This window comes from Carcharhinus amblyrhynchos, chromosome 7, assembly GCF_965287045.1.
Source record: "Carcharhinus amblyrhynchos chromosome 7, sCarAmb.v2.hapA, whole genome shotgun sequence".
Lineage (NCBI taxonomy): Eukaryota > Metazoa > Chordata > Chondrichthyes > Carcharhiniformes > Carcharhinidae > Carcharhinus > Carcharhinus amblyrhynchos.
Window position 1 is genome coordinate 123518504 of NC_137330.1, and position 18654 is coordinate 123537157.

At 43.4% G+C, this 18654-nt stretch overlaps 1 protein-coding gene across 4 annotated transcripts in view; it reads right to left on the reverse strand.

Moving 5' to 3' along the window:
- enah (ENAH actin regulator) overlaps positions 1 to 18654 on the reverse strand; it is a 561715-nt gene that overhangs the window by 164919 nt on the left and 378142 nt on the right. Inside the window, exon 1 of one of the 4 annotated variants that reach the window (XM_080193084.1) lies at positions 7040 to 7182. The exons of the other annotated variants lie outside the window; for them this stretch is intronic. Within the exon in view, the coding sequence (XP_080049210.1) occupies positions 7040 to 7104 (65 nt within the window). The 5' untranslated portion in view covers positions 7105 to 7182. Of the gene's footprint in view, positions 1 to 7039; positions 7183 to 18654 lie in introns of those variants that run through there. 4 annotated transcript variants of the gene reach the window in all.

Consider the following 18654-nt stretch of genomic DNA (forward strand, 5'->3'; position numbering starts at 1 on the left):
ACCCCACTTCCTGGTCATGTACCCAATCCCACTTCATGACCATGTCATCAATCCCACCTCCTTGAATCAGGTGGAGTTTGTCGGTGCAGAGTTCCCAGCTTTCAGCTTGCTTTTGTGGCCATTGTATTTAATCAGTTGGTCAAGAAAGTGTTTGGTCAATGGTGACCTCAATGATGTTGATAATTGTTGGGCCTACGGCAGCACATATACTAAAATTGGAATGATACAGAGAGGATTAGCGTAGGACATTACCCTGCGGAATTTCTGCCGCAATGCCCTCGTGCGGAGCTGATTGGCCACCAGCAACCACAATCATCTTCCTTTATGCCAGGTATGATTTGATTTGATTTATTATTGTCACGTATCGGGATACAACGAAAAGTATTGCTTTTTGCACGCTATACTAACAAAACATATATTTTACAGAGTACACAGCAGAAAAAGGAGAGGGTGTAGAATTTAATGTTACAGTCATAGCTAGGATGTTGAGAAAGATCAACCTAATATATGCTAGTCCATTCAAAAGTCTGATGACAGCAGGGAAGAAGCTGTTCTTCATTGGTTAGTACTAATTCTCAGACTTTTGCATTTATTTCCCAATGGAAGAAGGTTGTGTGGGGTCCTTGATTATGCTGGCTGCTTTTTCAAGGCAGTGGAAAGTGGAGACAGAGTCAATGGTGGGGAGGCTGGTTTGTGATTTGGACTGAACTATGTTCACAACCTATGTTCACATAGCTTCTTGCGGTCGGGGTCATAGCAGGAACCATACCAAGCTGTGATACATCCGGAAAGGTTGCTTTCAATGGAGCATCTGTAAAAGTTTAGAGGGTTTTTTATTTATTCACAGGACATGGGCTTTGCTGGTTGGCCAACATTTATTGCCCATCCCTAGTTGCCTAAGGGCAACTATTGCTGTGGCACCTATAGGCCAGACCAAGAAAGAATGGCATATTTCCTTCTCTAAAGATAGCAGTGAATCAGATGAGTTTTTACAATAATTGGTCATCACTAGATACTTAATTCCAGATATTTTTTTACTGAATTCAAATTTCACTACTTTCCATGGCGGGATTTGAACCCAGGTTCCCAGAATATTAACTATGTTTCTGGATTAATAGTCTTGCGATAATGCCACTAGGCCATCTCCTTCCGCCTAGCGGATATGCCGAATTTCCTTAGTTTCCTGAGAAAGTGGAGGTGCTGGTGGGCTTTCTTGACTATGGTGTCAGCGGGGAGGGACCAGGACAGTTTGTTGGTGATCTGAATACCTAGGAACTTGAAGATCTCAACCATTTCCACTTCATGGGTTGCACGGAGGCACAGTGGTTAGCACTGCTGCTTCACAGCATGAGGAACCCAGGTTCGATTCCCAGCTAGGGTCACTGTATGTGTGGAGTTTGTACGTTCTCCGTGTCTGCATGGGTTTCCTCCAGGTGCTCCAGTTTCCTCCCACAGTCTGAAAAATATGCAGGTTAGGCGCATTGGCCATGCTAAATTCTCCATCATTGGTATAGGCTAGTGGGTCATTGTTTTTGTAACTGGTCGGCGCAACATCGTGGGCCGAAGGGCCTGTTCTGCGCTGTAATGTTCTATGTTCTATGTTCTATCAGTGTACCCAAACAAGCACCAGAGTATGGCGACTAGGGGATTTTCACAGTAATCTAATTGCTGTGTGAATGTGAGCTTACTTGTAACTAATAAATAAACTGATTTACTTCATCGATTTTATGTCCTCCACTATGTTTCCTGAAGTCAATGGCTACTTTCTTTGTTTTACTGACATTGAGGGAGTGATTATTGTCACCACACCATTTCACAGAATCACAGAATACTACAGAGCAGAACAAGCCCTTCATCCCACTAAGGCTGCACTGATGCATGAAATGCCCTGGCCTGCCCACCTAATCCTACTTACCAGCATTTGGCCCACAGCCTTGAACGTTTATGGCATGCCACGTACTCATCCAGGTATTTTGTTGAAGGATGTGAGGCATCCCACCTCCACTACCCTCCCAAGCAGTGCATTCCAGACCGTCACCACCCTCTGAGTAAAGATTTTTCCTCAAATCCCCACTAAACCTCCCACCCTCACTTTTAACTTGTAACTGACTCTTCAACTAAGGGGAACAACTGCTCCCTCTCTACCCCGTCCATGCCCGTCATAATCTTGAACACCTCGATCAGGTCGCCCCTTAGTCTTCCCTGCTCCAACAAAAACAACCCAAGCCTATCCAACCTCTCTTCATAACTTAAATGTTCCATCCTAAGCAACATCCTGGTAAATCTGCACCCTCTTCAGTGCACCCTCTCCAGTACGTTCACGTCCTTCCTATAATGTGGTGACCAGAACAGCAGACAGTATTCCAGCTGTGGTCTCACCAAAGTTTTATGCAACTCCATCATGACCTCTCTGCTTTTGTGATCTATGCCTCATTGATAAAGGCAAATGTGCCATATGCCTTTTTCATCACCCTATTAAGCTGCCTTTCTGCCTTCAGAGATCTATGGACACTTCAAGGTCCCTTTGTCGGAACTTCCCAGTGTCAGACTTCTCATAGTATACTTCCTTGTCTAATTTTTCACCAGGTTCTCTATTGCTTTCCTGTGCTCCGTCACATCATTGTTTGAGATTGGATCCACTACAGTGGTGTCATCAGCAAACTTGAAAATGGAGTTGGAGCAGAATTTTGCCATAGGGTCATAAATTATAGTTATAAGAAATATAGTAAGGGACAGAGGATACAGCCTTGTAGGGCCCCGGTTTGAGGATAATCCTGGAGGAGGTGCCTTTGCCTATCATTACTGATTGCAGTCTGTGGGTTAGGAAGTCTAGGATCCAATCACAGAGGGCAGGGCTGCGTCCTAAACCATGGAATTTGGAGATGAGTTTTGTTGGGATAATGGTGTTGAAAGCTGAGCTGTAGTCAATAAATAGGAGTCTGACATAAGTGTTAGTGTTCCAAAGTAGAGTGTAGCTCTAGGCAGATGGCATCTGCTATGGACCTGTTGTGGTGATAGGTGAACTGTAAAGGATCCAGCAATTTGGGAGACCTGTGTTGATGCTTGCCATGACAAAACCTTTAAAACACTTCATCATGATGTACGTCACAGCCATTAGGTGGTAGTCATTAAGGCACACTGCTTGGCTTTTCTTTATGTGGAGATGCCAGCATTGGACTGAGGTAAACACAGTAAAAAGTCTCATAAAACCAGGTTAAAGTCCAACAGGTTTATTTGGTAGCAAACACCACTAGCTTTTGGGGATTTGCCCCTTCATCAGGTGAGTAGGGAGATCTGATCACAAACAGGGCATATAAAGGCACACACTCAGTTTACAGAACACTGATTAGAATGCGAGTCTTTATAGCTAATCAAGTCTTAGAGGTGCAAACAATGTGAGTGGAGATAGTATTAAGCATATGTTAAAGAGAAGGACACCAAAACAGCACACAATACTCCAGATGTGGCCTCACCAGCGCCCTGTCCAACTGCAGTAAAACATCCCTATCTCTATACTCAAATCCTCTCGCTACAAAAGTCAAAATAACATTTGCCTTTTTTATTGCCTCCTGTACCTGCGCGCTTTCAGTGACTGATGCACAAGGTCTTGCTAAATATCCATCTTTCTCAATTTACACTCATTCAAGTAATAATCTGTCTTCCTATTATTGGGGAATTTCATAGTATCTTCATTCTGACTAATAAATAAATAATAAAATTTATTGCTACCAAAGTGGATAACCTCACATTATACTGCATCTGCCATGCATTTTCCCACACACTCACCTCAGTCATGTTGAAGCATCTCTGCATCCTCCTCACAGCTCACCCTCCCACCCAACTTTGTATCATCTTCAAATTTGGTGATAATACATTCAGTTCTCTCTTCCAAATTATTAATATATAATGTGAACAGTTGGGATTCTAGCACAGATTCCTGCAGAATCCCACTAGTCACTGACTGCCAATCAGAAAAAGACCATTTATGCTAACTCTTTGCTTCCTATCTGCAAAGCAGCTTTCTATCCATCTCAAGGCATGACCTGCAACCCCTTGTGCTTTAACCTTACATAGTAGTCTGTTGTCAAGTTTGCTGACAACACCACTATAATGGGTCGGATGTCAAACAATGACGAGACAGAGTACAGGAACGAGATGGAGAATCTGGTGAACTAGTGCGGCAACAATAATCTCTCCCTCAATGTCATCAAAATGAAGGAGATTGTCATCAACTTCAGGAAGTGTAAAGGAGAACATGCCCCTGTCTACATCAATGGGGAGGAAGTAGAAAGGATGGGGAGCTTCAAGGTTTTAGGTACCCAGATCACAAACAAACTGTCCTGGTTCCCCCATGCTGACACTATAGTTAAGAAAGCCCACCAATGCCTCTACTTTCTCAGAAGACTAAGGAAATTTGGCATGTCATCTACAATTCTCACTAACTTTTACAGATGCACCACAGAAAGCATTCTTTCTGGTTGTATCACAGCTTGGTATGGCTCCTGCTGTGCCCAAGACTGCAAGGAACTACAAATGGTTGTGAACGTAGCCCAATCCATCACGCAAACATCCATTGACTCTGTCTACACTTCCCGCCACCTCGGCAAAGCAGCCAGCATACTTAAGGACCCTATGCACTCCAGACATTCTCTCTTCCATCTTCTTCCTTCGGAAAAAGATACACAAGTCTGAGGTCACGTACCAACCAACTCAAGAACAGCATCTTCCTTGCTGCTGTCAGACTTTTGAATGGACTTACTTTGCATTAAGGTGATCTTCCTCTACACCCTAACTATGACTGTAACACTACATTCTTCACTCTCTCATTTCCTTCTTTATGAACGGTATGTTTTGTCTGTATAGCACACAAGGAACAATACTTCTCACTGTATGTTAATACATATGACAAAAATAAATCAAATCAAAATGGTCCACTTTGGTAGGAAGAATGGTAGGAAGGACTATTACTTACGTGGCGAAAAACTGCAGCAGGCGACGGTGCAGAGGGACCTCGGGGTCCTTGTGCATGAGTCGCAAAAACCCAGCTTGCAGGTGCAGCAGGTGGTCAGGAAGGCGAATGGGATGCTGGCCTTCATAGCGAGGGGGATTGAATATAAAAGTAGGGAGGTCTTGCTGCAGCTGTATAGGGCATTGGTGAGGCCGCAGCTGGAGTATTGTGTGCAGTTTTGGGCGCCGCACCTGCGCAAGGATATTTTAGCCCTGGAGGGAGTGCAGAGGAGGTTTACTAGGCTGATACCGGAGTTGAGGGGATTGAGCTATGAGGAGAGGCTGAATAAACTGGGCTTGTACTCGTTAGAGTTTAGAAGAATGAGGGGAGATCTCATTGAGACGTATAAGATGATGAATGGGATGGATAGGATTGAGGTGGAGAGACTCTTCCCGCTCAGAAAGGACATTAGGACTAGGGGGCACAGCCTCAAGATAAAGGGGAGGCGGTTTAGAACGGAGTTGAGGAGGAACTTCTTCACTCAAAGGGTGGTGAATCTCTGGAATTCTCTGCCCGTTGAAGTGGTGGAGGCTGCCTCGCTAAATATTTTTAAGAAGCGGGTTGATGGGTTCTTGATAAGAGAGGGGATTAAGGGTTATGGGGAGAGGGCGGGAAAGTGGAACTGAGCCACAACAGATCAGCCATGATCTTATTGAATGGCGGGGCAGGCTCGAAGGGCTAGATGGCCTACTCCTGCTCCTATTTCTTATGTTCTTATGTTCTTAAAATCAAATCAGAGTTATGTAAGACCTTGTCAAAAGCCTTCTGAAAGTCTAAATAGCCACATCTACTGGTTCTCCTCAATCAACTCGACTAGTTACATCCTCAAAGTATTCCAATGGATTCGTCAAGCATGATTTCCCTTTTGTAAATCCATGCTGACTTTGTTTGATTATACCACTACCTTACAAATGCTGAGTTAGGAAAGCCTTGATAAGGGACTCTAGCAACTTCCCTAGAATTGATGTTAGACTCACTAATCTATAGTTCCCTGTTTTCTCTCTATCTCCCTTTTTGAACAGCAGACTTACATTAGCTGCTCTTCAATCTGTAGGAACCAATCCAGAGTTCACAGAATTTTGTAAAATAGCCACCAATGGATCTACTGTTTCCAGGGTCACTTCCTTCAGTACTCTGGGGTGAAGATTACCAGGACCTGGAGATTTATCCACCTTCAATCCCATCAGTTTCCCCAAAACCACTTTTCTACTAATGCTGATTTCCTTCAGCACCTCACTAAAACTTGTTTCTCTCAGTACTTCTGGTACATTATTCATGTTTTCCTTTGTGAAAACTGAAGTAAAGTAGACATTTAATTCCTAAGCCATTTCTTGTTTCCCTGTCATGAATTATCCCGTTTCTGACTGTAAGGGGCCTAACTTGTTTTTGTCAATCTTTCTCTCTTTAGACAGCCAGACAAATTTTTACAGTCAGTTTTTATGTTCCCTGCTAGCTTATGTTCACACTCTATTTTTCCCTTCTTAATCAATCCCTTGGTCCTCCTTTATTAAATTTTAAAGTGCTCTCATCTAGACAATTTGTATGCTTCTTCCTTGAAGCTGATACAATCTCTAATTTCCCTTGTAAACCATGGTTTGACCACATTTCTTTTATCTCTCTTGTGCCAAATAGGAATAAGCATCTTCTGGCATTCAACTAATCATTCTTTAAATGCCTGCCATTGCCTGTCCACTGTCATTCCTTTCAGTAATGTTTTCCAGTCCATTATGGCTAATTTATGACTCCTACAATCATAGTTACCTTTATTGAGATTCAAATTATGCCTTATTTTCCATAAGTTTATTTATGGGTATGGTGCTAAACCTGGTAAACTCTATTATTTATTTAATCAGGGAAAGCTTATTAATAGATCCAGATTTAGAATTCTACAACTACATAGTATAGGATACATTAGCTATCCCTCATAACTGAATTCATCCTGTAGTAATAGTTCTTCTGTTGAGCACACTACTGAAAATACTTGTAACAACCTAATTGTAAAGTGACAATAGTTGATTTCATTGTACTTACTGTAAAAAATGTCTGATATCTGGTCCCATGTTCTTCTGATGCACATTTTTGTCTAACAGCTTCATGGTTGATAACTTGAACAAGAATAACTAGAATTGATTTGCGTCCTTTTATATTTCTCAACATGAATGCCTGGCTTATGACACAGACTGAATTCATAGCCCACAACTCAGCACAGTACAATGATCAAATGTCTTAATGGAGTTTCTTCCAGTCAAATAGCTATTTCACAGCTCACCATCTCATAATAGCCTGTGGGATCGCTAACTGAACCAACTGCTAAACCTATCAATAAATGCCATTACGTCACATGTAAAATCAGCCCCAGTTGAAACAACACAAATTAAACTGAAGTGTCACTGCAAGAGAGTCATGATGGTTCCATGTGCTGGGAAAAGCACGTTTTTCCTTTATGCGTTCCCTTCGAGACCCAAGTAAATTGGGGCGTATTCTGAAAGAGGCTGAATTGGTTCCCTGATTCTAACATCACAGCAGGGGGGATTGTGGCATGGGATCACATTACTGGACTAGTAATGCAGAGGCCCAAATTAATACTCAGCAGCTGGTGGAATTTAAATTCAATTCATATATCTGGCATGCTTGACAATCAGCATCGATCATTGTAAAAATCCATCTGGTTCATTAACACCCTCTTGGGAAGGAAATCTTTTATCCTTACCTGGTCTGGCTGACATGTGGCTTCAGCCCCACAGCAAGGGGATGAAGTAGAAATGGTCAAGAGCTTCAGGTTTTTAGGTGTCCAGATCACCAACAATCCTGGGGGTGGCACAGTGGTTAGCATTTCTGCCTCACAGCACCAGGGTGAATGTGCTGAGCCTGCACATTCTCCCCGGGTTTCCTCCGGTTGCTCCAGTTTCCTCCCACAGTCTGAAAGACATGCTGATTAGGTGCATTGATCCGAATAGACACCAGAGTGTGCTAACTAGGGGAATTTCACAGTAACTTCATTGCAGTGTTAATGTAAGCCTTACATGTGACTAATAAGTAAACTTTAACTTTAATTGGTCCCTCCATGCCAACATGGTTGAGAGTCATGATGGTTCCATGTGCTGGGAAAAGCACGTTTTTCCTTTATGCGTTCCCTTCGAGACCCAAGTAAATTGGGGCGTATTCTGAAAGAGGCTGAATTGGTTCCCTGATTCTAACATCACAGCACGTGCCTTACTAACCTTATTGAGTTTTTTGAGAAAGTGACCAAAGAGGTGGATGGGGGTAAGGCAGTTGACGTGGTATATATGGACTTTAGTAAGGCGTTTGATAAGGTTCACCATGGAAGGCTACTGCAGAAAATGCAGATGTATGGGATTGGGGGTGATTTAGTTAATTGGATCAGGAATTGGCTAGCAGATAGGAGACAGAGGGTGGTGGTTGATGGAAAGTATTCGTCATGGAGTTCGGTTACAAGTGGTGTGCCTCAGGGATCTGTTTTGGGGCCACTGCTGTTTGTAATTTTTATAAATGATCTGGATGAGGGTATAGTTGGGTGGATCAGTAAATTTGCTGATGACACCAAAGTCGGAGGAGTGGTAGATAGTGAAGAGGGGTGTCATAGTTTACAGAGAGACTTGGACAAGTTGCAGAGCTGGGCCGAGGGGTGGCGGATGGAGTTTAATGCGGAAAAGTGTGAGGTAATTCACTTTGGCACGAATAACAGATGTGTAGAGTATAGGGCTAACGGTAGGACTCTGAATAGTGTTGATGAACAGAGGGATCTAGGTGTATGTGTACATAGATCCCTGAAAGTTGGGAATCAAGTAGATAAGGTAGTTAGGAAGGCATACGGTGTCTTGGCGTTTATTGGTAGGGGGATTGAATTTAGGAGCCGCAACATCATGTTGCAACTGTACAAAACTCTGGTGCGTCCGCACTTGGAGTATTGTGTGCAGTTCTGGTCCCCACATTATAGGAAGGATGTGGAGGCTTTGGAGAGGGTGCAGAGGAGGTTTACCAGGATGTTGCCTGGTATGGAGGGAAGGTCCTATGAGGAGAGACTGAGGGATTTGGGGTTGTTTTCGTTAGAAAGAAGGCGGCTAAGAGGGGACCTTATTGAAACATATAAGATGATTAGAGGTTTAGATAGGGTGGACAGTGATAGCCTTTTTCCTCGGATGGAAAAAGCTAGCACGAGGGGGCATAGCTTTAAATTAAGGGGTGGTAGATATAGGACGGATGTCAGACGTAGGTTCTTTACCCAGAGGGTGGTGAGGGATTGGAATGCCCTGCCTGCTGCAGTTGTAGATGCGCCTAGTTTGGGGGCGTTTAAGAGATCCATGGATAGGTTTATGGATGGAAAGGGATTGGTTTAGGTGAGAGGGTCATTGCTTTTTTAATTGGTCAGCGCAACATCATGGGCCGAAGGGCCTGTTCTGCGCTGTAATGTTCTATGTTCTATGTTCTAACACTACAGTTAAGAAAGCCCACCAACTTTCTCAGAAGACCAAGGAAATTTGACATGTCAGCTATGACTCTCACCAACTTTATTTATTAGTCACAAGTCAGGTTTCCATGAACAATGAAGTTACTGTGAAATTCCACTAGTTGCCACATTCTGGTGCCTTTTCAGGTTAATGCACCTAACCAGTATGTTTTTCAGACTGCGGGAGGAAACCGGAGCACCTGGAGGAACCCACGCAGACATGGGGCGAATACGCAAACTTCACACAGACAGCAACCCTAGCTGGGAATTGAACCCAGGTCCATGGCGCTGTGAGGCAGCAGTGCTAACCACTGTGCCACCGCGCCACCTACACTGTGTAGTGGTGGACTCATGAGGGTGACACAGGCAACATGCTGGCAGTGGTAGGGAAACATCTGAAAACTATGGTTCGAGAATTTATGCTAAGAAAGCTAGCATGAATTCATTAAGGGAAAAGTTTGTTCAACTAACTTGTTGAAGTTTTTTATGGAGGTAAGAGAGAAGGTTGGTAAGAGCAATGCTATTTATAAGGTGTACATGGATCTTCATAAGGCATTTGAAACAGAAATGTGAGCAAAATTCTAGCTCATGGAATGAAAGGCAAGGTAGACAATGTCCCTGATGGTAGGTTGGTACAAAATTTACATCACATGGGATCAAGGGTGAACTAGCTAGATGGATTCAGAACTGGCTTGGCAATAGAAGACAGAGGGTAATGGTGGAAGGATGTTTCTCTCAATAGCGAGTAGCGTTCCGCAAGGATCAGTGTTGGGACCTCTGTTGTTTGTAACATATGTAAATGATTTGGAAGAAAACATAACATAGAGACTTATAAAATTCGAACAGGACTAGACAGGGTAGATGCAGGGAGGATATTCCTGATGGTGGGGGAGTCCAGAACCTCTGAGGATTCAGAGTAGACCATTTAAGATCGAGGTGAGGAGACATTTCTTTACCCAAAGAGTAGTGAGCCTGTGGAATTCATTACCACATGAAGCAGTTGATGCCAAAACACTGAATGTATTCAAGAGGCGGCTGGATATGGCACTTGGGGCGAATGGAATCAAAGGTTATGGGGGAAAAAGCAGGATTAGGCTATTGAGTTGATCGTAATTAATAGCAGAGCAGGCTTGAGGGCCAATTGGCCTCCTCCTGCTCCTATCTTCTATGTTTCTGTAATTGGCCTGATTAGCAAGTTTGCAGATGATAACCTAAGATTGGCGGAGTTGCAGATGGTGATGAAGATCACTAACTTCAGAAAGTACAGCAGGATATAGATAGGCTGGAAAATTGGGCAGAGAAATGTCAGATGGAATTTAATCCGGAGAAATGCGAGGTGATGCATTATGACACATCCAGGTGGGAGCTATAAAATAAATGGCAGAACTATTAGGAACATAGACACATAGAGAGATCTGGGTGTACAAGTCCACAGATCCTTAAAAATGACAGCACAGGTGGGGAAGGTGGTCAAGAAAGCACATGGCATGCTTGTCTTCATCGGACAAGGCATCAAATATAAAAGTTGACAAATCACGTTGTTATATAAAATGCTGGTTAGGCCACATTTGGACTACTGCGTTCAATTCTGGTCACCACATTATCAGAAAATGTGGTGGCTTTGGAGGGAGTACAGAAAAGGTTCACCAGGATGTTGCCTGGTATGGAGGGTATAATTATAAGGAGAGATTGAATAAACTGGGATTGTTTTTTCTGGAAAGACAGCGGCTGAGGGGCGACCTGCTAGAAGTTGTAAAATTATGAGGGGTATAGATAGGGTAGAACATAGAACATTACAGCGCGGTACAGGCCCTTCGGCCCTCGATGTTGCTCTGACCAGTGAAACCAATCTAATGACCCTCTAACCTAAACTATTCCAATGTTATCCATATGCCTATCCATTGACCATCTGAACGCCCTTAAAGTTGGCGAGTCCACAACTGCTGCAGGCAGGGCATTCCACGCCCTTACTACCTTCTGAGTAAAGAACAGTATTTTCCCAGAGCAGGAATGACAATCACAAGGGGCACAAGTTCAAGGTAAGTGGGGAAAGGTTCAGCAGAGATGTGTGGGGAAGAAGTTTTTTACACAGAGGATGGTGGGGGCCTGAAATGCACTACTAGGTGTAGTGGTTGAGACAGATATGTTAGCCACATTTAAGACTTATCAGTAGGTACATGAACAGGCAGGGGTACGTGATTGGTGCAGGCTTGGAGGGCCAAAGTGCCTGTTCCTGTGCTGTACTGTTTTTTGTTCTATAAGAAATTGGCTGAGTGACAGAAAACAGAGAGTAGAAATAAATGATTATTTGAGGAAAGTTTGTAACGGCAGTCAGTATGGGACCTTTTTTCTTCCTGATATATATTAATGACCTAGACTGTGGTGTTCTGGAAGTGATTTCCAGATTTGTGGCAGAAATAAAGATTGGAAAGGTTATAAACTATGACGAGGATAGTTTTGTACATTAAAAGGTAATAGAGATGTTGGTGGATTGGATAGACAAGTGGCGGATGAAATTCAATGCAGAAAAATGTGAGCTGATTCATTTTAGCAGGAAGAATAGGAACAGACAATGTAAAGAGACAGTGACAACCTTTATTTCTCTGATTCAAATCCACACACAATTCTCCAATAGCAAACAGTGCCACCCATGGCCCCTTTATATATGATGTGGGAATGCCAGCGTTGGACTGGCGTAAACACAGTAAAAAGTCTGACAACACCAGGTTTTAGTCCAACCGATTTATTTGATAATACTCACAAGCTTTCGAGGGGACTGCCTCTTCGTCAGGTGAATGGAGAGTTCTGGCCTCAGACAGAGCATATAAAGCACAGACAGTTTAGAGATTACTGATTAGAATGCGAATCCTTACACCTAACCTGCTGTTCAAGACCTGAAGTGGCTGACAATGTGAGTGGAAGGAGCACTGATCACAGGTTACAGAGATGTGTATTGTCTCCAGACAGTACAGTAAGTGAGGTTTTGCAAACCCAGGCAAGTCACGGGGGTTACAGATAGTGCGACATGAACCCAAGATCCCTGTTGAGACCGTCCTCACGTGTGCGGAACTTGGCTATCAGTCTCTGTTCAGCGGCTCTGCACTGTCATGCGTCGTGAAGGCCGCCTTGGAGAATGCTTACCCGAAGGTCAGAGGCTGAATGCCTCTGACTGCCACTGAATAATTGACATCAAAGTAGGACTTAATTTGAAGGTCTGCTACCCATTCTAACACAGAGGTTCATTGTTCTATATGTACATAAATTATTGAAGATGTTGGGCATGTTGAAAGAGCAGTTAATGAAACATATGGGGTGGGATTTTTCCAGCCGTGCTCTCCCCAAAAGCAGAAAATCCCACCTGAAGTCAACAGTCCTTTGCATGGTTTGCTCCCCACCTTCATCCACTGCAATTCCCGTGGTGATGATGTGGGTATGCCGGCGTTGGACTGGCGTAAACACAGTAAAAAGTCTGACAACACCAGGTTTTAGTCCAACCTATTTATTTGATAATATCTAGTGAGAATATTATCAAATAAATAGGTTGGACTAAAACCTGGTGTTGTCAGACTTTTTACTGTATTCCCGTGGTGGGCAGGGGAGGAAAAATCCCCCTTAGTATCATAGGGTTTATTAAGGGTATTGAGAACAAGATAAAGGATATGGTGAACTGGTGCGGCAACAATAATCTCTCCTCCAAAGTCAACAAAATGAAGGAGGTTGTCATCGACTTCAGGAAGCGTAAAGGAGAACATGCCCCTGTCTACATCAATGGGGACGAAGTAGGAAGGGTCAAGAGCTTCATGTTTTTAGGTATCCAGATCACAAACAACCTGTCCTGGTCCTCCCATGCCGACACTATAGTTAACAAAGCCCACTAATGACTCTACTTTCTCAGAAGACTAAGGAAATTTGGCATGTCAGCTACGACTCTCAACAATTTTTACAGATGCACCACAGAAAGCATTCTTTCTGGTTGTATCGCAGCTTGGCATTGCTTCTGCTCTGCCCAAGACCGCAAGGATTAATAAAAGGTTGTGAATGTAGCCCAACCCATCACGCAAACCAGCCTTCCATCCACTGACTCTGTCTACACTTCCCACTGCCTTGGCAAAACGGCCAGCATAATTAAGGACCCCATGCACCCCAGACATTCTCTCTTCCACCTTCTTCCGTTGGGAAAGAGGTCACGTATCAACCGACTCAAGAACAGCTTCTTCCTTGCTGCTGTCAGAATTTTGGAATGGACTTACCTTGCATTAAGTTGATCTTTCTCTACACTCTAGCTATGACTGTAACACTACATTCTGCACTCTCTCGTTTCCTTCTCTATGAATAGTATGTTTTGTCTGTCTAGCGCACAAAAAAGAATACTTTTCACTGTGTGTTAACAAATCAAATCAAAAAGTGGTCAAGTTGACACTAGTTTGGCCTCGTCTGGAATATTTCGTCCAGTTCTAGGTGCTATTCTTGAGGAAGGATGTGAAGCCTCTGGGAAGAGTACAGAGAAGATTCACAAGAGTGATTCCAGGGATAAACAACTGTAGTTATGAGGATAGAATGGACAGGCTGGAACTGTTTTCCTTGGATAAAAGAAGGCTGAGAATTGACTCGATGGAAATGTTCAAGATCCTAAGGAGAATGGACAGGGTAGATAGTGAAAAATAGAACATTACAGTGCAGTACAGGCCCTTCGGCCCTCGATGTTGTGCCAACCAGTGGAACCAATCTAATGACCCTCTAACCTAAACTATTCCAGTATTATCCATATGTCTATCCAATGACCATTTGAATGCCCTTAAAGTTGGTGAGTCCACAACTGCTGCAGGCAGGGCATTCCACGCCCTTACTACCCTCTGAGTAAAGAACCTACCTCTGATATCTGTCCAATATTTATCACCCCTCAATTTAAAGCTATGTCCCCTTGTGTTAGCCATCACCATCCGAGGAAAAAGGCTCTCACTGTCCACCCTATCTAATCCTCTGGTCATTTTGTATGCCTCAACTAAGTCAACTCTTAACCTTCTTCTCTCTAATGAAAACAACCTCAAGTCCCTCAGCCTTTCCTCATAAGGCCTTCCCACCATACCAGGCAACATCCTGACAAATCTCCACTGCACCATTTCCAATGTTTCCACATCTTTCTTATAATGTAGCGACCAGAACTATACGGAATACTCCAAGTGCGGCTGCACCAGAGTTTTGAACAGCTGCAATATGATCTCACGGCTCCGAAACTCAATCCCTCTACTAATAAAAGCTAACACAGTGTACGCCTTCTTAGCAACCTCATCAACCTGGGTGCCAACTTTCAGGGATCTATGCACATGTACACCGAGATCCCTCTGCTCATCCACACTACCAAAAGTCTTTCCATTAGCCCAATACTCTAATCCTGTTACTCCTTCCAAAGTGAATCACCTCACACTTTTCCGCATTAAACTCCATTTGCAATCTCTCAGCCCAGCTCTGCAGCTTATCTAAGTCCCTCTGCAAACTGCAGCATCCATCCGCACTGTCCACAACTCCTCCGACTTTAGTGTCATCTGCAAATTTACTATCCCATCCTTCTACACCCTCATCTAGGTCATTTATAAAAATGACAAACAGCAGTGGCCCCAAAACAGATCCCTGAGGTACACCACTAGTAACTGAACTCCAGGTTGAACATTTCCCACCAACCACCACCCTCTGTCTTCTTTCAGCTAGCCAATTCCTGATCCAAGCCACTAACTCACCCTCAATCCCACGCATCCGTATTTTCAGCAGTAGCTTACCATGGGGAACCTTATCAAACGCTTTACTGAAATCCATATACACTGCATCAACTACTCTACCCTCATCTACCTCTTTGGTCACCTTTTCAAAGAACTCAATAAGGTTTGTGAGGCACGACCTACCCTTCACAAAACCGTGTTGACTATCCCTAACAAAATTATTTCTCTCTAGATGATTATAAATCCTATCTCTAAAATTCCTTCCAAAACTTTGCCCACAACAGAAGTAAGGCTCACCGGTCTATAATTTCCAGGATGGTCTCTACTCCCCTTCTTGAACAAGGAGACATTTGCTATCCTCCAGTCTTCCGGCACTATACCTACAGACAATGATGACATAAAGATCAAAGCCAAAGGCTCTGCAATCTCCTCCCTAGCCTCCCAGAGAATCCTAGGATAAATCCCATCTGGCCCAAGGGACTTATCTATTTTCACACTTTCTGGAATTGCTAACACCGTCTCCTTATGAACCTCAATCCTGTCTAGTCAAAAGCCTGTATCTCAGTATTCTCCTCGACTACATTGACTTTTTCCTGCGTGAATACTGACGAAAAATATTCATTTAGTGCCTCTCCTATCTCTTCAGGCTCCACGCACAACTTCCCACTACATCGTTCCATTCAAAAATCGTTCCATTCAAAACAGTGTCAAGAACTAGAGGGCACTGATTCAAAATAATCTGCAAAAGAAGAAAAGTGATGTGAGGAAAAATGTTTTCACCAGGCATTGGAGTCTGGATTGCTCCCTTCTACCTGCTAAAGATTCTGTGATGCGCAGTATTATGGCAAAAGAGTGGGAGAGCATTGTTGGGCATTTCGAGAGCTAGTGCAGACACAGTGGGTTCAGTGGTCTCCTTCTGTACTGTAACAATTCTGTGGTTCACAGGCAGTTATGTTCCATGTAAAGCATGGACATGGATGCCACTGACACAGAGCATAGAAAAGTTGAATAGCTAAAGCCTTATCCCCAGAATAGAGGAGGGCATGGAGATGGGAAAGATTGAAAAGGACCTGAAGAGCAACATTGGTAGAGGCTGGTACAATTACAACATTACATTTGCATGGGTACATGGATAAGAAAGGATTAGAGGGATATGGGCCAAATGCAGGCAAATGGGACTAGTTCAAGTTAGGAAACCTGGTTGGCATGGATGAATTGGGCCAAAGGGCCTGTTTTCGTGCTGTATATCTCCTTGACTCTATGACAAGGTGCACGTCAACAAACCTTCTCTGAAATAGGTTACAGCAGTCCTGATGGCACAGAATTCCCTGGAGACTACCTTCTCTGAAACTTAAACCAGTTTCTTGTGCTCAGGCAATGCTGAAACAGCAGCAGAGAATACTGTCCAATCCATAATCCTTGCTCTTGCTATCTTCAGCTCACTGTCCTTTCCGACTGTTTAGAACACAGTAACATTGTCTCTCAGTCTTCTCAGGGATCTGATCCAAGACATGACAGGTTTGAAAACTGCCAACCAGTAAACTGTTCAATCAAAGAACCTTGCTTCTTCTCACCCAAATTCTAAGCGTGTTCTGACCTTCCAACACAAAAACACAGGCCATAATCCAATGCTGCTGAGTTTTTATTTTCAATTTTAATTATGTTTTCTATTTACCCTTTGCTTTTTATTGTTCATCACTATAGCAACCTCAGGTTAAATGGGTATTTCTTGGAATTTTTTTTGCTTTCATGTGATGCTTTCATGTTTGCTCATCCCTATTTGCCCTTAGAACTGAGCGGCTAGCTGGACCATTTCAGAGTATAATTAAGAGTCAATCAATTACATTTTGATTTGATTTATTTTTGTCACATGTATGAGCATACATTGAAAAGTATTGTTTCTTGTGCACTATACAGACAGAGCATACCATTCATACAGAATGAAAGGACTAATAAATAAACTTTAACTTTGTCCTTGCAAATCTTTTTTGAACAAGGGTATAATATTAACACTGAGAGAGGTGCAATGGAGCCATTCACAATGACAGAGAAGCCGTAGCACCATTAACAGCAATAGAGGACCAAAGGGGCCATTCACAGCAATAGAGGACCAAAGGGGCCATTCACAGCAATAGAGGACCAAAGGGGTCGTTCACAGCAATGGAGGACCAAAGGGGTCATTCACAGTGACAGAGAAGCCTTGGTACCACTCATAGCAAGACAGCAGCTGTGGCACCATTCACAGCAATAGAGGAGAAATGGGGCCATTCACAGCAAGGGAAGAGCAATGTGGCCATTAGCAATGAGAGACCTGTGTCACCCTCACCACTGCACTGTATGAATCCCAGGGAGAGAGGTCCTATATGAAGGAGAAAGGAGGACAGTTGGCACATATGTGCTGGTATGTCCTAGGTTCACACATCAGAGCCTGGTCTCCAGTTGTCTTGGGCCCCCTTGGCACTGAATCAAGGCGTTGTTCCATCACCCATGTGGTAGCTGACGTGTAATGGCCAGTCCACATTACAATAACTCATGGACAGGAATCTTTCACTTTTTAAAATTAAGTCCAAGACCTGGAACATCAGAGTTCTCATGGACAATCTCAACAGCATCAGAATACTGCTATCATTGCCCAGGAGCAAAGATATTTTAATACTGACACTGCCTCCCAAAGCGAGACCCAGCTAGCTCAAGGAACCAGATAGTGGTTATACATCCTCCTAGAAAGGTAAACGAGATATTGCTGCCTCCACAAGGTTGGCTTCACCATAAAAACAAACTGGTTGGCTGGCTCAGGGATTCCCCTTGTGGGATAAACAAGTGCCTCATGAACCATCTGAGAGAACAAGATGGCACTGGAGCATGGTGACTTCTTGCAAGCTGTGCCCAGTATACCCTCATTCTATATTTTATGACTGTAACACCACATTCTGCACTCTCTTTTCATTCTCTATGAATGGTATGCTTTGTGTGTATAGCAGGCAAGAAAGAATACTTTTCACTATATACTAATACGTGTGACAATAATAAATCAAATCAAATCAAGTCAGCTCACCCTAGCCCACAATCAGTGTGCTACAGTCCTCAGAAGGAGCTACCTAACAGTGGAAACTAGTCAAATCCAAAGAGGAATTTTACTTCAGTCTTGAACAATCCTTGGCCCAAGTTCTAATGGACAACAAGTTGCTCCTCCTTAGTGACTTTAACACCAGAATCTTAAATGACACAGACCTCTTTCTTTTGGGGGGGGGGGGGGGGAATCTTACCATAATCAACACCCGCAAAGAGACACTTGGTGACTCAACAAGGAGACACCAAGGTTGGTCCAATGAAAACAGTCAGGACCTGATGAGCCACAAGATTTTTCTGAACCTGAAACAGCAACCCAACTTAATAGGAAGAAAGCAGCTAGAGAGATAGCTGGAGGTTCAGGTGCAGAAAAAACCCTGACCTAAAGTGGGCAG